At 44.4% G+C, this 27381-nt stretch overlaps 1 protein-coding gene across 1 annotated transcript in view; it reads right to left on the bottom strand.

The window, feature by feature from the left end:
• The window catches only part of KIAA1324L (KIAA1324-like ortholog), a 48141-nt gene that overhangs the window by 18645 nt on the left and 2115 nt on the right, over positions 1 to 27381 (bottom strand). The window contains exons 2-11 of the mRNA XM_010018215.1: positions 14734 to 14929; positions 13985 to 14132; positions 11268 to 11354; positions 8807 to 8912; positions 8016 to 8168; positions 6901 to 6989; positions 3495 to 3675; positions 2636 to 2764; positions 1596 to 1686; positions 103 to 205 (exon numbers count right to left, since the gene is read on the bottom strand). Coding sequence (XP_010016517.1) covers positions 103 to 205; positions 1596 to 1686; positions 2636 to 2764; positions 3495 to 3675; positions 6901 to 6989; positions 8016 to 8168; positions 8807 to 8912; positions 11268 to 11354; positions 13985 to 14132; positions 14734 to 14897 — 1251 coding nt within the window. The 5' untranslated portion in view covers positions 14898 to 14929. The remainder of the gene's footprint in view (positions 1 to 102; positions 206 to 1595; positions 1687 to 2635; positions 2765 to 3494; positions 3676 to 6900; positions 6990 to 8015; positions 8169 to 8806; positions 8913 to 11267; positions 11355 to 13984; positions 14133 to 14733; positions 14930 to 27381) is intronic.

Below are 27381 nucleotides of genomic sequence, written 5' to 3'. Positions count from 1 at the left end.
GTCGTAACAAACCAAGTGCAACTAATCATGCCTATGTAGAGGTATTAAAGTGACATGGAATACCAGGCTCAGTCCTCAGTCATGGAGAGAGGTCTCACTTACCGCCATAAAGTACAGCACACAATCTGCTGAGCAGATGGTCTCAAAAATGAAAGTAATCCGTCCTAGTTCTGACCCCGTTGCTCCTGTCACTGATGTTGGAGGTCTGTTTGACAGAGAAGGAACAAAACATTTACAAGGTGCTCTCCAGACAGGCTGCAGTCAATCCTTCAAATTGCTTTCTGTATAGTGAGGAAACCATCAAAGTCTTGTCGCAATGAATGTGCTCTTGCAGAACTGTGGAAGGCAGGTTTGCACACTGGCTCTGCACTGGGTTATATCATAAGTGTCTGAATTCTTCATGGTACAGTTTCCTCCTTGTAACCAAACCCAAATTTGACCACATTGTCAGGGGGGTTTATTGCTTAAATGCACTACATCCTTTAAGGGATTTACATCAATTTAATTCATAGAATTGCAGAATTCCAGACTGCTTTGGGTTGAAGGGACCTTAAGATCATCCAGTTCCAACCCCTGCCACAGGCAGGGACACCTTCCACTAGGGCAGGTTGCTCCAAGCCCCTGTGTCCAACCTGGCCTTGAACACTGCCAGGGATGGGGCAGCCACAGCTTCTCTGGGCACCCTGTGCCAGCGCCTCAGCACCCTCACAGGGAAGAACTTCTTCCTAATGTCTATTCTAAATCTCCCCTCTGGCAGGTTACAGCCATTCCCCCTTGTCCACCCTCCACTGGTGGGAGATGCTTTCAGGAGTTTCATGCAAACCAGAAGTATTCTGGGCGCTCCCCTGCAAAGTACCACAGAGTAAACTGGGACATGCTGAGCTTTTCTGCAGATGTTTCTTGCTTCTCTTTAATTTTAACTGCTGTTTGTCCATACTGTAACATAAAAAGCAGTGTTTACTCATTGGGTGTAAGCAGTCACAACCCCCCTCAGCTGAGACATGGCAAAGGGAGAGTGAGGTTCATTTTGCCATACCTTACCTGTCTTAACATTTGGCACCTGATCTGAACTAGGAGTCTAAGTTCACGAATGACAGAGACACAAACACCTCAAGCAGCTGGTTCATCCTGTCTGAGGGTCCAGGAGAGGTGGGTTGTCCTGTTTTCCTGCATCTCTCCACTGGCTCCAAGGGGAGCACAAACTGTGCAGGCTGCCCAGAGCCACAGTGCAAAGCAACTTGGGTTTATGTAAAACACCTTCAGGGCGGGCACCATTGTCCACCCCATGGCAAGTTTAGCTGGTTACTTGGGGATAATGTAGAAATAGAGGGATAAGAATATCTTTGCTCAGTTTCCAGACAGCCAACAGGCTGGCATCTTAGACTGAAGCAAACACTCCTAAAACCGAGGTCTTACACAATTGTCTGCTGCAATGGGGACACAGGAATAAAATCCAAGTTGCCTCTTGCCTCTCATTCCTGACATCATTGCACTCCAGAACAGAAAACTCAGTACATTCCACAGGTAATGTGAAATAGGTGTAAGAGACAGAGACAAATGAGAAACAGCTGAAAAACAAAAATCCTGCTCCTTACTTAAATCCTGGGATGTGCAGGTTCAAGATAAGATAGTCATTGTCAGAGCCTCCTGCCCCACTCTGGATGTGATCACCAGCCACCTCCCAACCTTCACAGGACACAAAAAGAGAAAGAATAATCAAGAAATGGATGGTTTCTGGGTCATATGGCAAAAAAAGTTCTCTGTTACCATACTTTTTTAAGGAAGTCAGTACTTCAGTACATTTTAAAGATGTCTGGTATAAACTATAATGCAGTATAATAATGCTTTTGAATGAAGTTTTAGCAATTGTATGAACTGCTGATTTTATAGGCAACTATCACCTTGAAGTCAGCAAAGCAATTGAAATTTCCTGACCTGTGCTGTGCAGCTCAAGGGGGCTGATCCATCTGATCTCTTCCAGCTTTAAAACAGATCAATCTATGAACCGATGTGTTAAACATTAAGCATATACTGCAGCGCTCCTCTACTCAGCACGTATAATTCAGAGCTGGAGCTACAACAGCCTGAGAAGGCGGATCAGCCTAAGAAAAATCCTTCAGAGAAGTCCCGAATGGGATCCTTTTCACCAGTGAGCTGTGACTGCTCTCTGCTGCAATTTTAGCACATGTGCAGAGAGAAAGCTCTGAGTGCTGAACAAACAAAACCACAGACTTGAATCAAGTTTTCCAGAAGAATCATGCGTGAGCTCAATGGGCATAGTTATCACAAAACATATGAGGAGATCAACTAGAGAGAAGTTAAATAGCTGTGGGGCTTTTTCAGTGGGGGTATACAGATACATCAGTCTACAGTGGGCTAGGTCTTAGCTGAGGGGACTTCATATTGGCTGTAGCTTCTGCCCTCTTCTGGTATACAAGAGATGTTTTATTTCCGTGTGATACTGGGACATTGCTCCCTATGGGGAATTTCAAGCCTGGTGCAATTAGAGAAACAGGGGGCAACTGTGTTGTGATTCACACAGTAAAAAGCATACTCATTTTGATGGGTGATCCGCTGCAGTATGATCAGCGCAGGAGAAAGACAGGCACATAACAACACAGGGAGTTTGACTCACCATTCATCCCATCGCACTTTGAGTTGCCAACATTAAAGCAAGATGTCTTCATGTTGCTCGGCAGGATGTTCCACCACTTGTACTCAAACCCAAGAGCTGGTTCAGTCCCAGCAGGGCAGGCTTTGCACTCTACAGGGCAAGGGGTCAGAAGAGCAAAATCACATAGCCAAAGCACTCGCCATAAATGTTTTAAAGAACACAGATATCACTTTTGTACTCTCTTGTGCAAGCAGTAAGCAAAGAAAATAGTTTATTTCTTTATAATTAAACAGACAAAGACTTATCAGGACCAGAGGAGTGGAAATGAGACCAGCATTTTAGATCATACCTTCATGGTAAGTAATCTGCAACTGATCCCCTAAGCCACAATTCCTTCTTAGTGGCTTCAGCTGCAGGTTTGATCATACTGGTGAACAGTTCATACAAAATGCTGTAGGTGGCCACTGGGCAAATACATCTCAGGATCAACAAGCCAGAGTTTAGGCTAGACAATGTTGGCAGGGTGTTCATGTGACAGTGCTAAAAATGAGGTTTTTACAGGGAAGAACTTGGCATGGACAGGAGAATGGGTGACTGTAAAAGTTCTGATCCCCTTCTCAGAACCTCTTAAAATAACCCTCAGGATGTTTGTCGGCTAAGAAATGCATCCAGAGCACAGCAGATCAACTTAGAGCAGCAATCCCTGATAAGAAAGGACTTCAGAGAGAAAACAGATATCCAGCTCCCTCTCTCCAATGTTATTTAGTAAGTATTTTATGCAAAATGAACTCTGTCTTATGATGATTTGTCACTAAGCTAAGTCACATGCAAGCAGACAACTGCTTCTGGGGGCACAAGCAAGTTTTCTGTGGGCTCCTACCTTGTGTCCCATCTGAAAATGTGCCTGGTGGGCAAGGAGTACAGGAAGAGGAGGCATTGTTGTAAAAGCCAGGATTGCAGGGTGGACAATCCTTCCTCTCTCCAGAAGGAGGTAGGGTCAATGCTTCAGGGAGGTCCTCTCTGCAGATCTTGGGTTCAATCCATTTGTACATGATCTGAGTCTGGAAGGAGAAGACACTGAGCTCAGACACACCAATCAAGGTCCCCATTGTAAATGAAGTTAGGGTATTCCCAGTGTTTTAGGCCAAAACCAGACCTTGCACATCCAGGGTTCAGAGGCGATTCCAAGATATCAGACCTTAAAAGCAAAGCAAAAACGTGAAGCTGAAAACAATTATTAGTCTTCATTTCCATTTATCTTTTGGATTTTCCCATTAAAATGTTTCTGAGGAATGTCAGATAAATAATTCTAACAACTGCATAGGCAATCTCTGCATTTTAATCAGAGTAACCCAAAATATAACTTCTGCATTATAAAATCCCTTTATTGGGAATGCATCTCTTAGCAGAGAACACCACAAATTTTGCATTTTTTCTCCATACTGGCCTGTTCTTTGACAAGTCCTCAATTTCTCTTCAGCCATTTCATTTTCAATACTGAGCAAATGCCAAAACCACAAGGGAGCTCTCCCAACCCCTCTCCAGTCCCTCCACAGCACATCAGGAGCACTAACACGAGTCAGCCCTCAGCGTTACTATGTACAACAGCATCACCTCTCTGTCATCCCCTCTCTTTGAGGAGACAAGTTTACTGTCTTCAAGAAAAGGCATAGGTGAGATGCACCACCTGTGAATTTGGGTTTCAAATTTAATCTGATGTTGGGGTTATCCCTGAAAGTGTTTAATAGCTCAAGATAAAAATAAGCTGAGTTCTAGAGCTGAGAAACCCAATTGGCAGGACTTTAACGTGGCACAGCTCCTGCTCTGAGAACTTCCACCCTTTGGTCCCAGCACTGCAGTCAGGGATCCTTGAGGCCAGAGGAACGGGTACAGAGCTTGGAGAGGAGATTGGACCCTATGAATCTGATGCAAAGCCTTGAGCACATGCCCCTGCCATCCTGGGCATGGAGTGATTGCACTCAAGGTTAGCCCTCTGATAACACAGAGATATTGATAGTCTTTGAAACTACTCGAAGAAAAGCTGGAAGGAGCCTCAGTGCAGGCTCAACCCCTGGCTCCTCAGAGCTGCAACTGAACTGAGGCTCTCACCCTTTGTCCCTGCCTGCACTGTGTTATAACCATGCCTGTGCCAGGTCATGTACCCTGGTTGACCCACATCCTGACTGACCCATGGACTTGATGTCCCAGCTTGACATTGGTCGTGCTTCATCACTATGGACTTGTCTGGTGGCAACCTTGGCTGAATGTGGCCACTGATGCTGGGTCTGCTTTGCTCAGGACTGCTCCTGCTGTCAGAGTGGCATCTGTCCCTTATGGATCAGCCTGCTCTTGCTCCTCCTGGACACTTAGAGGATTTTCTGGAGTATTGCTCCAGAAATGCTTCAGCAGCATAAGGGTGCACAACACTTAAAGTAAAAAGGCTCAGGAGCTGGCAAAGTACCTGTGTGGTTGCCCAGAGCCCAGACACACTGTACATGCTAAAACAATCCTACTGCATCTGAGCAGAGAGGAAAGGGTCAGAAAGTGCCCACAGCTACACAGCTGAGGGTTTCTAAGACTGGGGCTGAAGCAATCAGCCTGGGATTTTCAAAGCAGTAGGTCATATAAAGCCAATAGGAGTCAAATGCCTGAATCTCCTGAGGCCCCTTCTACACATGGAGTCGGGCAGCAGGAAGGAGACAGCAATCTAATGTCCAGTGAAAAACCTGGCTATTTTAGTCAGCCATGAATCAATAGGCCTCTAGGTTGGTGCTTTGCAGCCACTGTTCACCTGAAGATGAGCTGCAGAGTCAGGACCTCTCATTGAGCTGCATCACGTGGAGTGATGGCTGGGGAGTACAGTAAACCTGGACCACTTTCCAGAGATGCAGAGCATTAAATGGTGAAGCAGTCCTGAAAGCCCAGCCAGTACCTGTGTGTCTGTGGCATATGTTGTTGCGACTGGAAGATGAAAGGTGTCTGCAGAAAGACCTACTTTGTGTTCTGATGATGCCCATCCATAAGGAAAAGGCCATGGAGGAGGCAAGAAGAGGGTCAACAGTAGGAGTCTATTCAATGCCAGGGAGCCTTGAATTGCACAGAGCAGTGACAGGAAAATCTGCAGGAGGCTGCAATTAAAGCATTACCTGGGGGTGTAGCAGTGAACATCACTGCTAATTACAGGCAATTAACAGAGCAAGAATCAGTGAGTCAACACCAGGTTATAGAGCCTGCCAGCTCTGGGGCTAAACTCACTAATGCTTTGTTATTAAAGCACATGAACTGCCTGACCAGGAGACTCCAAAATACTCCATCCTGCCAGCAAATATTAGGCTAGTAAGCTACAGGGGCAACGGTTTTTGACTACTCGCCAACCCATCAGGATCTAAGAGAGATGGGAGAGGGAAGAAAAGAGGCCTGAGTACCCAAACCTCTGTGGGCTCCATATCCCAATAAGTAAGAGTTTCCTCTTCAAATCACATCAAAATTCCCACTTGACTGCTGAGACAAAGGGCAGGAGAGCTCCAAAGCCAGGCTGCTCCATCAGTAGGTTCCTCTATGAGAGACCCAGTGGATCCAAAATCTCTGGGTGAAACAATCTACTGGATGTCCAGATGTTTCAAGGCATCCCATGAGGCAAGCATGTTATAAGCAGCTAAACTCTGCTGCTGCACACAAATACTCCCAGGCTATGTATATACCATTATTTCTTTAATGCTAAAACTAAGGGACATGATACTCATCATACCTATGCAGCCAAACACTCTTCCACCTGAAATAGGTTCTGTGCTACAGTAGCACCTGAACCCAGGACATCATGTCCAACACTCCTGTGCCACAGGAGCACCCGAACCATGCCAGGGCATTGCTGGGACAGGGCAAGTTGCCACAAGCCTGTGACAAGTATGCCAGGAAAGATTCCTAACAACTGAACAGCAGGGTTTCTTCTGGGACAGCTCTTCACCCTGTGCTCTAACCCTGGCTTTTTATGAGTGAGGAGGTAGCACCAGTGACCCAGATAGACTAATCACAAGTGCAAGGAGCTTAGCATTTCACAACGGCAGATCCCTTAAGCAAAGCTGTGACAGGCATATTCTTACAGATGAATAAATACTGGAGAGAAGGCAGCTAAAGCACAAGCCCAAAGCCTCAGAGAGATTCAATGCTGGAAGCAAAATTGAGAAAGCATTTGTGAAACAGTTTCCTAGAAACTCTGCCTTGTTTTCAAATCAAGAGATCACAGTAAGCTCAATGAGCTTAAAAATAGGATCATGTCTTCTACTTACTTTTCCTTCCTTATCACACGGAGTATGGATCTGGAAAAAGTCTTTGTTTGTGCATGGGGGACGCTCTATACACGCACTGGATCCCTCATCTAAAAGAGACGGATGAGGAAAGGGATGTTAAACTATCAAATGGTCCCTGGAAACAACCGTAATGAGCTTAAAATCTGGAGATTAAAGTATCAGCAGAAAAACACAAAACAGAATGAAAAACCAAACTTAATGGAGTCTACAAGAACCTTCCCCTGAAATGAAGCAGGAAAATGGGGAAAATACGAGCTATGCTTGTACTGTCACACTGAAATTCATTGATTCAGTATAACCAGGGACTGATCCAAACCCTTATGCCACCCCTTCCCCTTCTTCCCGTAATTTGTGCTATTTGCCAAGCATGGGAGTATGTTCTCACTTGATAAGCAACAAAAGCACTTCAACCCATTAGAAACTTCCTTACAACACTGGCCCAAGTTTTCCTCGCCCCAGATGTTGTTGTAACATTTCCACACCCATGACGAGCACAGGCACAGGTCCCCAAGCATTTGCCATAATCTCTGAGTCAGTAGCTGATTCTTCACAAACTTGCTCATAAAACGACAAGGAAGAAAACTGAAGACATTTTGACCATGGAGAACGGATTGTGTACGTGTTATTTGATGGTGACAAGCTAAGCACACTTATGGGCTAGCAGAGGACTTTGGGGACTAGAGTTTTCAACTAGATCACCACATCTTCCTACCGCTCAATAGGCAGGGACAAGTCAAGAGAGGATCTGGAAAGGAGATTCCTCGAAACGTGACAAGTGTGAAGGCAGGTATGAAGCCAATTCATGTCATTGCCAACCGATAACACAAATTGCCACGAGAGGGCACAGCACCATTATTAATATCTCGCAGAAGACCTGTTCTACTCCAGCTCTCTGCCCCTTCGTATTGGCAGAGATGTAGTTAGCCAAGACCAGCTGTGGCCCATTACATATGTTTGTGCCCTCTAATCGTGCCCTTTGCATATGAACTGGAGACTAAACTTGACTGTTAGATAAAAGCATTCTCACATCTGCACAAGCAAACAGTACATGCTCAGGCTCTCCTGGTTTTGCTTAACCCATTTGATTTATGTACCTGCATAATAGATTTCTTCTTTACACTTGGTGCATTCTTTAGCTCCTTTCTCAGAATAAGTGTTTCTCGGACACACCTGACAGCCAGATGAACCTGGTTTGTCACTGAAGGTACCAGGTTTGCATGCGAAGCATTCAGATGTATACGCAACTCCTGTAAGATAAATCAGAGGTAAAGCACTGAACTAGAGGCAATGCTTTGTAACTACTGCCTACCTGCTTATGGGGGAGAGCAAACCAGCTGCATAACACAGCTTCAAAATCACAGACTTTCACCACTCCCTTTAGACACTTTGGCTTTGCTGACTCATAATGTAGGTCTTTAATCTGTGCTCCTCAGTGCAAGCCTGACCCATATAAGAACCTTATACGACACTCTCAACTTTGATTACACATACGTGACCAAAAGAGCAATCTCAGATTAATTAAATTCTTTAAATAGTAATTTAACTGTCACTGTTATGATATATTTATAAATATCCATATATCACTTACCAACAAGCATGTTTTTTCTATACTACATTAAGGAAAATTGGTGTATTCCTTTTCCTCTCTTTATTTGCTAAGCCAGTGTTCTCCAGTAGAAGGCACCGTTTACCAACTAAATCATCTTCTAGCTTTTCCCTGACACTGAACTTTTGCTGTTCTTTTTCTACACTTTAGAGGGGGAAGCAGGGGACAATGGAGTTAAAAAAAGCCACTTCGGTGCTGTAGGCACTCCAGTAGAAGTAGCATTTGGCAAATACTGTGATGAAAGAGCAAGATAAGGCCTTAAAGGCAAATATCACTTACCTTCAATTGTGATGTTTTTCACCAGAACTGGTTTTACTACTTTGGATCCCATGAGAATCCCTGTTGTTCTCCAGTATAATATATTGCTGCCTGATTTCAGAGTTACCTGCAACAATACACATGACACTTAGTTAGCAGACATCCCCTCATCAAGAAACTGTTTTATTTCTTACTTCCATTACCCAGATTTCTTGCATCCTAGCAGCAATCCTGGCTTTTCCTAAGCTGCTTAGTGAATCAAGAAGTAATGGGAAGACAGCTAGGCACATGCTGCAGAGACATTGAGGACTGTGAAAGTGTGCTTTATAAAAGTGCTTCTCAACGTCCCGGTTTTGTGGAAAAACACCAAGAGCTGTTTCTGACCTTGCTGTAAGCAGAACTAGGAGAAAGCTGTTCCTGCTTTTATCCAGCTATCCCTGGCACTCAGGAGCTTTCATCTCCAGCTTTATGTTCAGATATATCAAATCAGTTTGTTTTTAAAGCCTTGAGATACACTTTTATAATGAAACCCAACATGATCCAAAGTTCAAAATTCCAGTTTATAGGCTTTATAAATAAAAGTCTGCCTGCATCTAACACTCAGCATTATGATCAGTAAGCTAGGCACAAACCATGAATGCCCCCAGCAGCAGTTCCATCCCTCCTGCTCATTCTGACCCTGAAAAGCAGATGAGATGCAGAAAACAACCCAGCTTCCAACTGCCTTGACCTACTTGTCTTCATAGCGTGATTCAGCAAGTGGTTGCATGACTCCTGTGCCGGCACAGGAAGGGTAGTGGGTTGGTGGCATCATGTGTGGGATAAGGTGCAGGAGGAAGGCAGGACAACTTCTTCCAGTAGCACTGTTGGTGCCTGTTGCCTTCAACTCACCTCTGTAACCACAGTATCACTCTGCTCGCCATAAGCAGAAGTTTTACCAAGACCCTGTCTGGCCTGCAGAGCTGTACCTTATCTACCATACCTACTGCCCAGTACAAGATGCCTACTGCCAACACAGTGATACTAGCCTGAAGGTGCTGTATTTTCACACAGGAAGAGGGATAAACTGTACCAGCATAAGGGTCCAGCGTAATAAGATTTACATCAGTGTTGTACAGGCCTGGCAGGACCACAGGTTTTGTTCACCCATAACAGAGCCAAAAAAATCAGCAAAGTGGAAATACTGCATGTTGTATCTTCCACTTCTCAAACAGCTACTCTCCAGGGGGGCAGAGGAGAGCTGGGGTACCACAGGTAACAGCAGAACGGGGACCATATTAAATCAAACATCTAATTGTGTGGTGTAGAGATACCCAACATCAGCTCTGATGAGCAGGACTAGCATGCTGAAAGCAGAGGCTGAAGTATCTGGAAAACTGGGCTCAGAGAAGTCACCGTGACCTGATTTGCAGTGCAGAAAAAAGCCCTGTGGAGGGCCATAACACTCATCTCACATAGCTTGTGTCTACATTTCAGCCAGGCATCCAGCAACTCTCATAGTCAGTGGAGGCACTTGCACATCCCAGATGATGATACCAGATGGCACCATCTCCCATGCAGATAATGTTATACCTCTCAGCTCAACAAAGTCAATGCCCTGGCCTTGGATCTACCTCTCAACCCATGCCACTCACCCCTCCTCACTGAGCTCTCCTGCATCCTTATGTGACTCTCACGGGGCCTGCACCTGAGCCAACAGGCACTGACAACTAGAGCTGGCTCTGGAATGCAATTTCTCCTCCAGGAGGATAAGCAGACCATGTTAAACAGAGACCAGGCTGCTGTCTATGCCCATAAAATCCATTTTTCTTCTGGCACAATGTCACCTATGGCTGGCTCTGGGAATTAGGGTATGATGGTGCAGTGGAAGCCAGGCATCACCACGAGCTAATGAGTTGGTCTACCCATGGTCTGTGCACCAAGCAAACTCAGCCAGCTCGGCACAGGCCAGCCAAAGCGCTGCTGGTCCCAACATGGACATGCTCGTATCAGTGCTGCAGGAGCCACCCTTGTGCTGCCAGCTTGCTTTTCAACCCAGTAATCCACCACGGAGCTGGGGGCAGTCCAGCTCTTCTGCACGCGCTTGAGAGTAAAATGCCCATCTTATCTGCCTTCACATACACACCCCGCTCTGCTGAGCAACAGAGAGTAATTTGTGTTCTCATGAGCAAACAACTATTGTAGAAGATTTCAATTACAATCATGCAGAGTGACTCTGGCATGTGGATTTGCATAAATCTATTTAACCTCATAAAGCACTTGATTTAAGCCCAGGCAAATCAATACAAAGTCTTGCATCTATATCATTTGCTTCGGGAGCAGCCCTTTAGAGATCTCAGTGGCTTTGCCCTCAGTACTAAGAAAGCTGTGCTTCTTCAAACGCATCCAGAGGATCTGGCCCTTGTTTGTTCTCTGCTCGGAGGAAATCACAGACATTTACAACTGGAAAGAAGCTTTATGAAGGAATTTTTTGCTCACTTACAGAATGAGAGCCCCATTCCCCGTTGTCCGTTAGCTTCACCCACTTGTCTGCTGTGGACTCCATCTCTTTGCACTGGTCATTTTGTATCTGTTAATAAAAACACTAGATCAATGACCACAGTCAGATGTATCTCTCTGTCAGCATAATGACTGCTGGCTGGGAATGATAAGATTCAGCTTTGTTCCTCTTGTCTGCTTATTTAGGACAGCAGCTGCCTTACTCGTGGCAATAAAAAAGCCCCAGTCCAACTTTCAAAACCTGATAGCAGCTTAACAGTGCCTCCAATGACCACCTCTGATGCGGATGGAAAGAAGAGCAGGAGTATAAGATCTCAGCCTTGCCTTCTCGCTATTTGGTCAGACTTGGATGCTGAGTATATTGGTTTGGCCACCTTCTCCTTCTGAGCCCGCCAAGACCCAGTTCTCCAAAACCCAGGGGCTTCTAAGTTATAGGGGGAGGTAGAAGTGTATGGGCCAAAGCTAGAAGACAAACTGCTTTCTCTGCAGCCAATATCTGCTGTATGTTTGGCTCCCTACCACCCACCCGTCCTCACTAGGGATGAGAGTAACGTTATCAAGGGAGTGGCAACATGCCACAGAGAGTCTGCCCTGGCAGAAGTGTGAGGCTGATTGACCCTTGCCCAGGTCCAGCACAGCTCAATAGGATTTAGTGCAGGCCCTCACAGCAGTCCACTTCTTTTTTCTCAAAACTGTCTTCTCTGAAGAAAAAGTATCAAGCCTCTTTGAGGACGAGTTCAATTACTAAGCTTTCATTCCACCAGGGAGAAAGGCCAGTTCAACACTTTCAGAAGACCTGGGGTCAAGCATCCTCCTCAAAGTTGTTCCACGTCAAGTCTGAAATAAGTCACATAACTCCACATCCTCCAAGGCATCTGTGCACTGAATTCCCACCTATACCAACAGCACTGAGGAAAACAGGTGAGAAGAAGCACCTAAGTACAAGGTAGATCCCTGATTATCTTGCGCAGTCTGAGCTCCAGCATCTTTGTGCTGTAGTTCTCATATGCAGAAATGAGATAAGAATATATAATCTCTTCTTATAAGGTGTAATGGGCTTCAGTATGTAAAAAGAGCCTGGGAAGGGCAGGCTGCAGAAGCAGTGAGTATCTAGCAAGAAGCATCCAAGCTTGCTTCCCAGTTTGAGGATATCTCCTCTCTAACCTCAGACCAGCAGTGCACCCACCTGCACCTGAAGACCCCAAAGACTTTGCAACCTGCAAGCTGCTGCCACTGTCCAGACCTAAAGAGTCACTGTTAAATATATTTAAACACAAAGATATGTTGCTGGAGAAAAGAAATGGACTTTTAGAGGACTGTTAAATATGGTTTATTTAACCATAAAATAAACATCAGTATTTTCAGGAAAGTCCTTGAAATACTGAGGCTGACTAGGAATTATTTACATGGGCATTTCTATAAGGATTGCACCACTCACTGCTTCTTGAACAGGGAATGACAAATTAAAGGAGGTGGATGAGTGGGATATGGATAAAAATAATAATCAAAAAGCCAGTTTCAAAGCTCAGAGAAACAATATTGGCTCATTGCAGGAGCAGATCAGTCAGTCAAGCAACTGGAGCTAGGATTCAGAATCCTGGTACATTCATCAGACAGCAGAAAATGTATTTGCTGCTTTCTCCCCACGAAGAAGACAGGATAGTCTAATTTAAACTGAAATGGCTAAATAATATTGCCTGCACTGTCTTTATCGAAGTGCAACAGCAGTCTATTGCACTGCTGTAGCAGCAAGGGGGTGCCTCCAGCAGGTTATTTTTGTCTTCCTTTCCTGTTTCTACTAAGGATAAGGATACTTCACACTTTCGCCAGGCTTCGAGAAATACTAGCCAACACCAGCTAAGGCTTCTCACTCTGTAAGGTACCATAAGCTATGTTTTGCAGATGAAAACCAGAGCTCACCAGACAGATACGGAGGCAGTAACAGAGCAGACTGAAAATTTGCAGTCATCTCCTGCTCTGAGTTGCCTTCCCATTATGTTTTCTTCTATCCCAAATGGTAGGTACAACATGCCAAGGAAAGCAACACAGGTGTTGGCAGAACCTTCCAAAGCCTCTCAGTAAGGTGGGGCATCTATACCACACTGCAGAGCCTGCTAGTGGGATCCCAACCAAACCATCCACCTGGGCAGAGCAGGGTTGCCCTTCCATTCCAGTCACTGCTGATCAGATTGGCTTAGTAACTTGGGTAGAGCATGGGGCAAGCCCAGCCAGGCTGCTCCCATTTCAGAGCTAATGATCCCCAGCCCCTCTGTTTCACAGTGAGGACACATCCTCAGAGCCTAATTCCTACTGAAAATCCTCTGAATTTTTACTCCTAAATATCTTTGGAGAACTGTCGCTTCTGGCTTTTGTTTGGTTTTAAGGCTCACACTTTTGCCTCTTCTCCTGCTTTTCTTTTCATCTTAATTGCTATGACCCAAATTGACCTGAAACTAAAGCTAAAGGTTTCCACATACTCATGCCTTGGAGCACCTCCAGTTCTGGATGTCTAACTTGAAGAAGTCCTTTTTAATGTCAAGGCCCTTCAAAGGCATCTCAAGTCAAACACTCTCAAACTGAAGCTTCTACCACCACCAACAGCCTTGTAAAAGGCTGGTTTAACAGTGACAGTCATGACCCCTATTGGAAAAATCCCAGCACATGGTAGATAGGTTGGATTCACCATATAAAAGGTCTTACAAAAAATTCAAAGAAGATGTTGTTGTCAATATACTGGTATTCAAAGAAGACAGAGCCGGATTTCTTCAGGTGCACAGCGTAGATGAGAGAAACTGTACAATCATCCCTGTTCGACTCTATGTAATTCCCTCGAGGTGTCCATGAAGAGCTGATGAACATAAACCAAATGAGTCTCAGATGACATCACAGACACTTAGGAGACTTTTTCTTATACTACTATACACAAACATGTCACTTAATAAGGAAGCCAGAATCCCACAATAGCTATCAATCAGCAGTGAATTTATAACTTTATTACTGGATTCCCATTTGTTTTTCAGGTAAATATAATATTTTTCATTAAAGCCATGCATGGGAAAGGATATAGTACTAGAAATGTAGGACCCAAGCTACCTAGGAAATGTTTATTATCCACAGGTTCAATATACTTTAAATTATATTCAGAAACAGCCTTCAGCAACCACCATGGGTCTCTAAATAGGCTGTGAAATTGCCTTTTAGCCACTTTTACTATACTATGACCCAGGTGCTCTCCAGCTACAAACGAGAGCTGCCCCAGGCTGCTCTTCCACTCACTAGCTGCTGACGAGCCCAAGAAGACCATGTTGACAGCAAAGAGGTGGCTACAAATTTCACTTCCCAGCCACTCTTGTTTGCCATCAGTAGAGCTTGTTACCCTCCAGAGACCTCAGATAAGTCATTATGTTGGCTTTGTGCTGCCTCACCCGGATGCAAACAGCGCTTCTTACTTGTTGCAGCTGTCAGCTTTATTCTCAGCCGAGCCGACCGCTGTGTCCATGAAAGTCGCCACGTTGGAGAATCCTGCCGGCAGTTCATCCCACTCATCAAACTTGATCCCACTGCCCAGCGAGTAGGTCCCCTCTGCACATTTGCTGCACGCCTGGTTCTTCATCTCCAGGTACTCGCCCGAGGCACAGGAGAAAGCTGGGGATACAATCGTTCGCAACATGTGAATGGAGAAATTAATCCCTATTAATTTCCATTAATTTTTGCTGCATAATTAATTAAGAGTGAACTGCCACTTAAGGGAACCAAATAGGAATGCCCCAGTCCCAGGGACACAACAACACTGGCTGCAAAATTAAGATGTTCACCAGTGCATGTTTTTAATCCAACGTGGACCAAATCCCAAAGGACAGCTCCTGATTTGCAGCTTGCCTCTGCTGGTAAAACAAGATTTTAGTCCTCTCTAAGACCGAACGGCCTGGATAAAAAGCAAATGAGAGCCTTCTGCAGCAGATAATATTTCCTATGTTGCTTTTTAACTTAACTTTGCCCATCGAGCCAAAGCAGGATTCAGAGCAATGCACACAACTCGCTCCCCAAGGAATGGTGGGATTTTGTACTGTTCCACGCATGCCACACTGTGCAGTGACAGATATTTCATACACTCCCTTTGAGAGATGTAAAGTCACTGGTCTGAGAAATCATAGGACAGACTGCTAGCCAAAGTGATGATACTGGCCCAAAGGAACCCACACCCACTGAAGTCCCAGCATATGGGTTCCACAGATGTGCTGACGTTTATCTAACTGCAGAAAGTACTTGATTGGAAGTGCTTTAATAAAGTCATAGCTTCTTAGCACCAATTTCCATCTGAATCCAGCTGCAGTTCAGGCTCCCATTTCTGTGCCAGCTCCCACAGCATTTCTTTGTGTAATTGTCCTTCTGGAATGCAGATAAAAGGTCAGTTTTGATGGTAAGATCTGCCAAAGGGTCATTTCCCCCTCTTGGTCATATTACCATACTCTGAACTTGAACCAATGGACTTCAAGCCAACAAATCTGGTTTTCTAACCTCTTGGCTCACTGGTGATGGACCAAGAAGGAAAGTGGGCAGGAGCCTAGGAAGGATGGGTGCTGGGGTGGGAATGCACAAGGAAATCCTACTGCAGTGGATTTCAGTAGAAGACTGACAGGCAAAAAATCCACCCTCATTGGGGACAAGTGGCTTTTTTAGACAGCAGCACATGATACACAGTACAGCTAACATCCCATCTGAGTCCCTCTGCGACCCAGCTCAAGCCATAGGTTGTACTGGCAGCTGGGGTCAGAAATAAAGCGTTCTTCAGACACCTGGAGAGAAGCAGTGAGCACTTCCCCATGTGTCTGAACTGAGACCACCCCTTGTACACCTTCTTACCTTAAATGCATAAAGGTGTCCTTACTCACTGCTTCAGCATTATTAATAAATCTTGCTTTCTTTTTCTCTTTTGAAGGGTGCAGAGAGAAGCCATGAGGAAGGGAAGTAAAAAAGCAAGCTCTCCATGGCATATTTGAATTCTTTAACAGTTTTAACATCCTTTTTTAAGAAAGTTAAATAGCAAGAAATGGAAGAGTGCTGCCTAACCACATGTTCCAGATTAGTGAATTTCAAGAAAGACTCAGTAAATGCAAGCAATTTGCTGCCATAATGAAGATGCAGAAGGCAGCAGAGCCTCCTCCTTGAATGCCTTGAATGCAAAGATTATTGCTTTAACTGAATTGATATCTTTTAACTCCTTGCAGCCTGATCGTTTTCGATATGAAAAGGGTTGAAGAGATCAGGCAGGATGCCATGCAGGACATGGGCATCACTCACCTTCCAGGAGAGAGATGAGCCTTTTGCTTATTTTGCTTATTTAGATGGGGAATTACCTTCTTTCCCTTTCCTAAGAACTGCATTTCAAAGGCAGCAGCATTTCCCATCAAAACACATACATCCGCAAGCAAACTAGCCCTGAGCAGGCCAGCTGCTTGCCAAGTTCAGTCTGGGGCTAGACATGCCTAATGCCAACACGAACCACTTTCAACATTGGAACAGATGCATTGTCTGGTCTCATTCCAGGTGGTCAGGGGTGGATGGAAGGGGATGGGAGGGAAGCATGGCATTTGATGAGCACGGAGATGGTCTCCTCTCCTAGTGCCATGAAGCTTGCTACCCCAGCAAGGGGGCTGACCAAAAACCAGGACAAACCCTCTTTAATCTAAACAGCACCAATTCAGGAGTCTGCCCCAGCCAAAGATGGGCAGGTTGTGGCTGTGCCCAGAGGGAGCCTACAGAGCAGATGTCCCCCATGATGGGCCAAGAGGCACTTGCAGGGGACAGGGCACAGTGAGATGATCCATCCCAAGGCACTGGAGCTTCAACTTGATTGTGGCTGCTCCACCTCATTAAAACACAGCTGAGCACAGACCCAGAACTGATCATCTGTCCACAGAGATGGTTGAGATTATAGCAGCACCACTGTGTTTGTTTGTGAGGGCAGCACACAGGATGCTCTCAACAGGACAGCATCACCACTCATAGGAAGTGAAGGTGAAATGTGAAGTTTCGGGGATCTAAATTATGTATTTTAGGTGTGTGCTCTGATTCATCCTCCACTAAACTCTCCCTCTTGCTTCAGACTCCAGATGAAAAATTAGTCTCCTGTCTTAGAGGTAGCCTTTGTGAACACCATCTGCCCCTAGCCCCAGAGCACATCTGTCTAAGCATTTGATGCTTAATTTTCAGAGAAAACATCTCTAGTGAGACATTTACCCTGTTTCAGAAAACAGACCTAAGGCTGCTAAATCACATAAGCAAGTTTGGGTGCTACACACCAGCTTACACAGAGCAATGCACATTGTGAAGACTGAATTTGATCTCCTTCCTTTCTGTGAAACACATTAAAAGGTTTCATGACTTGCCCCATCTTGAGCATTTTTAGAGCTGGGAGAACATTTTCAGAGGCAGTTAGGAACAGCACAACATATTGTGGTGCTGGATACACCAATGCTTTCAGTAGCTCCAGTGAAGCCAATGCAATTATTAGTGATTTGCAGTTGTAGCTTTCTTTAAACACAGAATGAAAATAAAACATGGTATGGTTTGTACAGGCAACCAGTCTAGTCACAAAAGATGCTGTAAATACCATTAGACACTGCCACAGGAAGCCACACAGATCCGTACATGCATGCAAAAGAAAAGGATTCACTTCATAAAAAATTAACAAGAGCTACAGTAATACCCACGGAAACCATTGTATAAGCCTTGTCAAACAGACCTCATTTCATTCTTTAAAAGGATTACAAGTCACTTGATAAAGGTGACTGAGTGGATGTAATAGATTTAGGGTTTCTAATACGGTTAACTTAGTTTTGCATGTCATTCTGATGAAGAAGGTAGTACCGCACAATACCAGGAAGGCACATCTTAAATGGATTAAGAACTGCCTGAGTGACAAATCTCAGACTGGGCTGTCGAAGGGAAACCACCCCTGAGCAGGGAGGAAGGGGGCAGTTCTGCCTGTCCCAGGACTGAGTTTGATGGCTGACTGCATTTCTATCAACAACCTGTAAGCAAATAGAAAAGGAACAGTATTAAGATTGGTGGGAAAGAGACTGTTGTCAAGTCCGAGCCCACTCGAAGTCAGTGTGTTTTAACAGAGTCAAAGCTAAAGACAAGCCACTGAAGGCAGAGTGCTGGCCCTGCCTCTTTAAATCTGATGTATCCCAGAGAGCAGCAAGCCTGAGGGTCGGAGTGGACCCACCATTCATCAAGAGCTTCCACTGTCAAGATGTGCAAAAAGGGACAGGTGATATCTGGGATATATTTAGAGGTGGAAGTAGAGATGTGTAGGATGGAACGTGTATTGCAGGCAAGATGATTCCTCTGATATTTAGTATGGTTGTGATTTGGCACTTTTAAGAGGTCAATGCAAAACTAAGGGATCTTAAATACTTTTAAAATCAGGCAGAATGTCTTGCAGTGAGAGATCTGAAATGCTTAGTTTAGTTAATCAAAAGAAGAGTGAGTCAACTTGAGTACTATATAAGCATCTCCAGAGGGAGAAAACACAGGATCACACTGGACTCTTTAATCAAGCTGAGAACTGCATGAGAACTACCACCTTCTGGAAGCTGAACCCAAACAAACTCAAATTGGAGATAATGCACACATTTTTAAGAGGAAGAATGACTGATTGCTGGAACAATCTGTCATGGCATGTGATGGACCCTTTTTCTCTCAAGTAATTCGTGCTATAACTGGACACCATATGGAAGGAAAGATCATGCCAAATACAAATTATCAGCCCCGGTATCAGCCTAGCTGGATGCATTTTGATGGTCTGCAAGCTCAAACTAGAGAATCTAATTAATCCCCATGCTCTTAAACTCTGAGTTGAGAGCGATGGTATCTTACCTCCCTCCTGGGACACACAGGAGGCATCCTAAAGCAGCAGCCCTGCCCACTGCATAACCACTTCCAAGGAGTGCTTGTAATACATTACTTTACAGATCTGACAGCACTCTACAGTCACTTTGCAGACATGGAAATGGCTCCCCAGAGTGCAAAACAGACCATAAATAAGCCTGCCTCATTTGCCTTTTGACTGCAAGGTTCCAGGGTCATGTTCTGACTTTTAGTACAGCTGTGGCCCTCCTAGTGATCTTGGTGGACTAGGGTTAATGATGGCACATTTCTCTTCTAGTAGCCCACCCTCACAATCTCACATTGCTTAACTTTCTGATGCTGGGGGTCAAGATAGGCTTATTATGAAAACAGCTGGACTAACAGCTGTGATCCTCACACGTATATGACTACTCTACGCCCTCTGAGGTCTAAAACCTTCCTCTGGAGAGTTTCCTCATGTTGACTATCATAGAATCCTATCTCCCAGATATTACCATGCTGATTTTCATCAGAAGATTAATCAAAGCTCCCTCAATGACCTGCATCCTCCAATATCAAGTCTATAATATATTCAACTGCTTTCCTCCTTTATGCAGCCCTGGCTATTCAGTCTAACACCTTCCCTCAAGCTAGCTTCCCATCCTATACCACTTGGACCCAGTAACCTCTATCTCTATCACTCTTCTCAGCAGACATGTTTCTCCAGACATTTCTTACTTATGATACCTAAAAATATTTCAGCTCTTCTGTTTATTCTGTTGCCACTGAGCATGTGCATGTTCATGTGTATCCTTCTGTGTCTCCCTGGCTCTCAATACATTATGATTAAAAGAAAGACACAGGACTGGATTTTGCCATTAGAAGGTGGTAGAAATTGAGCAATTCTTCCCAAACCAGAGAAAACATTCAGCAAAAAATAATCTCAAACACTGGCTTTCCATCTTTTCCCACTTCATTCCTATGTTGTTCATTCAAAACCCCATTGCTTGAGATTCCTGCTGAATTCTCTCAGCCTCCCATGGGCAAAAGTGAAAACTGTAGCTGAGAAAGGAATTATGAGGTTGGCAGCATCACGCAGTTGTCCCTCTAAACAGCTGCTGGGGTCAGCAGACACAAGCAACAAACCTGGAGGGACGGATGTGGCCAAGGACAAGTACATAAAGGCATCTGTTCAGTGATACCCTGAGACACTGGGGTCCCCACAACATGGAACAAGGACCAACCAAAATAGGGGATGAGGAGAAAAAAAGAAAGCCAAAGGACGAGAGGAAATCATTGCTTCATTATTAATGCTTCCTATAATCTCAGCCTGCTTCAGAATGTCTTCCGTGAATAATTTATATGAGGCTTCTCCAATAGACTGTGAATAATTGATGTTCGTTTTCTTCAGTCATTATATCCCAATGTGTTACCAGGAACCAGACTGAATCTTAATTTAAGAAAAAAGTCTGTCAAGGCTGTTTAGGCCTAAAATGTAATCACACTGAAAGCTGCTGTAACTTGGGGAAGAGTACCTCCTGTGGAAGAGACCCTCTCCATTTCATGGAAGTAAATAATTTTCCTTTTATCCAAGAAATTACAAGATAGAGCAACACTTTTTTTCCAGTGCACCTCTTTGACAGGAAGAGTACCATTTTCCTCAGCTGGCCCAGCACATAGGACAGTTTTATTATCACTTCATCATTTTGAAACTGAGAGATGTGGAATGGGAATACTCAATAAATTCATGAAAGAGTGGTGTACAGTGGAGGAAGGCAGTCATCACCAAGAGGTTAGCAAGCACACTTGCTGCCAGGGTCACAACAACCATCCTCATGGCTCAGCACTGGAGACGGCAGAGAACATACCTTGAGGTATGAGTGAGTAGCTCTCAAGGCCCCACTGACTCCAGCAGGCTTATTTTGACTGCTAATCAGTCAAAGAGGTTGGTGCAAACCACAGAGCTTGGCACAAATCGCGTTGCATGCCATTTGAGATGTCCTCTACATGCGCAGCATGCACACACACAGTGCTTCCCTCTCATCTCTCTACAAAGCCATAGCAAATCTCAAGGTCTTTCTTACCACCTGCTTTCCTGTTGAAAGAGAAATCAGTGACTCAGAGGAAGCTGTGTTTAACTTATTTAATTACATCGTGTACACCAATAGGGTGAAGAAATCATCAAAAGAAACAAAGGCCGACCTTTCTCTTGGAAGGCTCATTACACACATCAATATGCAGTTCCTGGTAACTCTTCTCCAGGAATTAAACTCTATGTGCTCAGTGCAAACTCTTCTGCTTTTTTAACTATTTACCTAAAAGAATCTGTGCTTCAAAAAGCCAACAGTGTGACTTTTTCTGCAAAGACAGAAGAATTATTAGTGATCTGGGGCTTCTCTCAGGGTAACAATACATATCAGGAAAACCTCCAGATAGATAGAAACGCCATGGCAAAATATACTTTCAAGCCTCAATCAGGTGAGAAACTTAATGCCATCAATAGGACTTACCCCCCTGAGTTGAATTAGGAACATGCATTAGCATGATGCTCTAAGAGGGATAGGAATAAACATCTGCTTGAGTGCATTGCTAAATCACAGCCTTTTAGTAGCAACTCTCAAACTGTGCCATGCACACCACTGCTGGCTAAACATCTTTGCTACATGACAGCCCTGCATTAATTCCTCATCTTCACAGTGTTCCTTAGAGCAGTTCCCTCCCCAGTGCGCTCTAGTAGGAAAACCTTTCCTTTTCTTTTCAGAAAAGACATGAAACCTTTCCTAGGGATACAAAAGAGTATCGGGTAAAACTGAGTTGATGAGTCCTACAGGCCATACATGCAAAAGTGCCCATATAACAATCATTACTTTGAAACCTACTTCTTGCATATCTTGCTGTTCATGTCAGAGGTGGCTCCTGAGATAGAGTTATATTATGTTTTCTTTATCAGACATCCTTAATTGCTAGGTAATACATGACAGGCCAAGGACAACTCTACAGCATATTCTTAGATTCCTTGGATTCATGCCCACTAATGTCCTGGTGTCACTTGGGACAGTTATTTTTCTTCCTAGTAGCTGGTGCAGTGCTGTGTTTTGGCTTTAGTCTGAGAATAATGCTGGTAACATGATAACTGAGAATCCACATTTTGGTACTTGGATTTGAGAGAACAGCCTTCCACATGTGGCCCTTGTATGTTGATGAGCAGCTTCATGGGAACCATACAACTGTTCAGAAAAGAGGACAGAATGGGAAGTGTCAGGCAGAATGAAGGAAGAGATCAGAATGCAGCATTCAAGTGAGCAATCCTCAAGGATGGAGGAATGAAAGATCTTCTGAATACATTTTTTTGAACGTTGTCTCAAAATAGTACTTTCCTACAGCGCATCTGTCACCCTATGTAAGTATATCTGTGTGCATATGCCAGATCTAAATGACATGGTTAAACACCAGCAGCCATTAATAGCTTGACCTCATTGTTTCTTCCAAGGTGAACACCCAAAGAAGCAACATCTGAATGTCATCTAAAATGGAAAAAAAGACACCAGTATGTCAAGGTTGATGAAGACAAGATCCAGTGCTTTCAAGCCATGAGGAAAAATCAGAATGGATAAATGCCTAGACCTCAGAGCTGCACTGAAGTCACCATACTTCCTCTCTTCAGTTGAAACAATGAAATCCCAATCATTGAAAAGCCCATCAGTGAGAGCAGGAAATAATCCTCAGAGAATGTCAAATAAAATGATAATAATTTAAACATGAAAGAACTTCTAACACTTTCCCTTGTATTGTCAAGTCTTCATCAACCAAATTTCTAAATTCTAAGTAAAACTCCAGAAGAACCAATTCTATAGCACAAAGACTACACAGAATTTGCCTGAATACAAATGTAGATGACAACGAGCAGATGCATCTTTATGTCAGAAGGCTGTAACCCTAGTGCATGGGTTTTCCCAGACATATAACATTCATTTTATATTACCCATCTACACAGATACGTATGTGCATATACCATATGTTATAAAATTTGCAGATGCCCACTGAGTTCAAGCGAGTTAGGAGCAGACCCACCTCTCATCTGTTCGGGATATTCAATCTTTCCAGAGACCAAGAGAACATCAAACTGAAAACCTTCTATTTTCCTGTTAGGAAAGCAGAACATTAAAACTCCTGCAGGTCACTTAAATTGCCTTAAAGTGTTATGAAACCTACAAGTCCTTAAAAAGGTCATTTGCCCTAATCATGTCTATAGTGCACTGCAGGAAGATATATATCTCCTCCTGTGATACCCTAGGAGCAGATTACAGGGGTCAGAATAAACTCCACAAACAGCTCGGTAACAATAAATCAGGGCAAATTTTGCTCTCGGGCACCAGCAAAGCCCATTGTAATTAAGGACAGTCTATTTTCTGAAATCAGTGGAGCTTTTCACACTCTTAACACTTGGCACATACCCACATGCCTCGCCTCGAAACTGAAGCACGTTTCTGGTTTCAAAGAAGTTGCTCCTGCCTTAGTGCACCAGGTAAAGGTGGGGTTTGCTAAAAAGAGCCATTAATAACTCCACAGCACTGTACTTAGAATCATAGAATAGTTAGGGCTGGAAAGGACCTTAAGATCATCTAGTTCCAACCCCCATGATCAAGTTCTTCCCTATTATCAATACTTTTTGTGTCTCCTTTCTAAAGAAATCTTGCTGATTATAACACATTTGAATGCTGACTATAAAAATGACCCTACCAGCACTTCTTCCCATTGAATATGGCAAATTCAACTCCTTTTTAAATTGCTCTATTATTATGCACATAGCACCACTAAAATGAACAGATATTTATGAGATAAGGTACAGCCTATTCTCATGGTAAAAAATAACTCATATGCTGTGGAGTAAGAGAGTTAATATTAAAACAGAATTCTAGGTCAAAATGTGAACCCTTTAAGCCATTTTTTGGTACGCTGAGAGGAGCATATCAGCATACCAGGGCACAGCAAAGGCACACTCTGAACCAGGTATTTGGGTTTTATTTGGGAGAAGGGAAGCAAGAAGAGAGGAAGGGAAGGAGACATGGAAGGAAGGAAGGCTCCAAATTCAGACCTTTAATTTAAGTGTAAAGCAGGCAGCATATGGACAGGCTGGCAGAACAGCCTGTCTGTGGTCACCGAAACAGACTGCAGTGTAGTGTCAGTGGGAGCACGATGCCAAGTCCTGCTCCCACTGCCAGGCCCCAGAAGGTCCCCATTAGACACTGCGTACAGCCCTCACACCAAAGCAAAGGGTGTCCAGAGACATCAGCCATAAGGGGTGCAGGTATATGGTGCATAAGAGCTAAGCCCCAGAAGAAAACTGCTCCCATTGACTGCCATAAATATTTTCCATTTAAAAAGCCAAGCAACTGCCATCACTGATGAACCTTATCAGCTGAATTCCCCTCCTGCTCTCAGACTCATGAGGAGATCAAAGTGAGATCTGTGGTGGTTAAAAATGAACGAGACCAAATTAGTTAAGCACATTCCTGACTGTCAAGAAGTAATGGAGTGATTCAGAGGTCTGGATTTCACTGAGGCTCTCTGTCTGCCTGTCTGCCCCCCCCACCCCCCCCCCCAGCACAACGCTCCTTGCCTCTGTGTATGTACCCAGAACAGTACCTAGAAGATGCCTGGAGGGGACATCTTAAATGGGAAGTAGAGGAGAGCCACACGGAATAGCTTTAGGTGTCATAAATGTTTCCTTTCTCCAAGCCAAGGTCTTTGCTGCACTTTTAATGAGTCCCTTTGCAGGATCCTTTGCAACCATGATGTGGGGGCATCAAGACTATGACTCACCTCTGAACAAACACAGGCCTGAGAGGGGTAGCCGAGCAATCTGGTGTGGCTGTGCCATGGCTCACAAGGCAAGCACTGAGGTACCACACTAGACACTGAATGGCAAAATGCAGGCTGATACCCTGACACGGGTGATGTGATGGTGATGGAAGTGGTGATGGCTGCAGCACCACAGGGCAAGGAGATCAGAAAGAAAGAGAGTGAAGTACAGAAAGGGTCATGTTGACCCAGTGCACTACAAGCAAGCTACTGTGCTGCAGAGCTGCTCCTGCACCTTCCCTCCCATATCTGGGGTCACAGCATAGCAGGACCTCCTGCAGGAGAGTATCTGCCATGTGAGGTTCCTTCTTTCTTCCCATCTCCCACCTGGATGGGAGAGATGTGGACCGGAGGGAAGCAGGAGGGGAAGGTCATCACACTGCTCTGTGCTTACAGCAAGATAAAGGCAAACAACCCCCTCTTCTAATAACCAGGATATAAAGCAGTCAAAATATGACAGTCCTTTTTACTCTGAATCCCATGACTATTTCTCGGAGGACCCTGTCTTCTCTGCTGGCAAACACTGCAGGTTAAGTTTTTGAAGACTCTAAAAAAGGGCTGAATCCTGACACGTTTCAGAGACTACAGCCATTTCGGGAATGCCGGCAGTTACTCTCAGCAGGTCACAGTGAGCTGTGCTTTGCCAGTCGGTGTGCACTTCAAAATGCAGCAGAGCACAGAGATACCCAACCTAATTTGAAATGGGTTTGTTCGAATGAAGAGCAGTAAAACAACATCCTGAAAATGAGCGCATCTCGAAACACCAACTGAGCTCCGGAGCCACACTTAGATTGCTCCAGATCTGTGAAGCACCTGAGCTAATGTGTTTTTAGCAATCTTAAGTGTCTTTCCACTCCACTGGAGGCCACAGTCTAGACATATTTACAGAGATGATTGGAGACATTTAGCATATTGTTATACCATCTTTCAAATTCCTAGTTCAGGCGCAGTTTAAGGAGAATGACTGCTGAGCATTTGGAAGCGGGAGAGGTTGGCGCAGTATTCTCAGGATCCAAAATTAATGACAGTCTGCAAGTCACTTCTGTTTTCAGGAAGCAGAAAAGATCAATAGCAGATACTCTCAGGCGGCAGGCTTTGCTGAATAGATGAAAACAACTGCAAACAGTACATCATCAAGTCAGCGGCTGATGTGTTCCTACAGAATAAACACTTTATCACACAGATTCCTCCAAACCAGTTGTGTCCTAACTGCCACCAAGGACCACTGAGGGCTCCGACAACCTCAAGGAGACAAAAAAGGCCAAAGTCTCATGCTGCTGTACAACTTCAACCCTTTTTTAAGAGCAGAGACATAGTTGGCTTCAATACATCTGAGGACTAGTAGACACCAACCAAACCTTCTGAAAATAGCAGATCTCCAAAGCTGGAAATAGTCTTACTGGGAGTAATTGTACTGGGATCCCCAGGTCCACAGGCTGAAGGACTGAAGGAGATGCCTAAGGATGTCCAGGACTCTACCAAATGTCAAGATGAACCCCAGCGTCAGTATGCTCTGGCATAGGGTATGATCTACAAGATGTAGGAGAATCTGACCAAAGGTCTTAAACTTAAACAGGGGAAGTTCAGGTTGGATATATGGAGAAAGTTCTTTACTGTGAGGGTGGTGAAACACTGGCACAGGTTGTCCAGAGAAGTGGTAAATGCTACATCCCTGGCAGTGTTCAAGGCCAGGTTGGACAGAGCCTTGGGCAACATGGTCTAGAGTGAGGTGTCCCCTGCCCATGGCAGGGGGGTTGGAACTGCATGATTTTAAGGTCCTTTCCAACCCAAACCATTCTATGATTCTACATTCTAACATGCAGAATGACACATCTCAAAGGATAGTGTCCTTTGAGACACTATAACACAATAGTTACGGTATTTCTTGGCCTTGGGATAAAATAATATTAAGCCTATGAGAAAAAGAAGGCATCCCCAGAAGCAATTAATTACTTAGTGAGACGTGTATGCAACCCCTGGCAAATTCTGCAGCACGTATCTCTCTCTGTACACAATCCACTGAGAACGTGAGTTGCAGCAGCCTCGAATATAGAACCTTTCATTTTTCTCAGGTTAGAAAAATCTGTGCTTTTAGTATAAGACGTCCTTGGTCCAGGAGCTGTGTTGTCAGATCAGACAGAAGCCACCATCTCAGAGAATATAACAAGTCAGTGAAGAGGTGTCTATCTGTCAGCATTTTCAATACAACTCATCATCAACAACGGAATCCCATGTGCTAACTCTAAAAAGCTCAAGGACACATAGTTTTCAAAAGGTGCCTCTCCCAGTAAATCCCACCCATTGAAGAATGGACTGTCAGACAAACTCTACACTGGTTCAAATACTCTGCAGTAAAAAACACCATGTTAGCAAAGCCAAAT

The sequence above is a fragment of the Nestor notabilis genome, unplaced genomic scaffold, assembly GCF_000696875.1.
Source record: "Nestor notabilis isolate BGI_N333 unplaced genomic scaffold, ASM69687v1 scaffold11987, whole genome shotgun sequence".
NCBI lineage: Eukaryota > Metazoa > Chordata > Aves > Psittaciformes > Psittacidae > Nestor > Nestor notabilis.
This window is presented reverse-complemented; position numbering and strand designations above follow the sequence as displayed.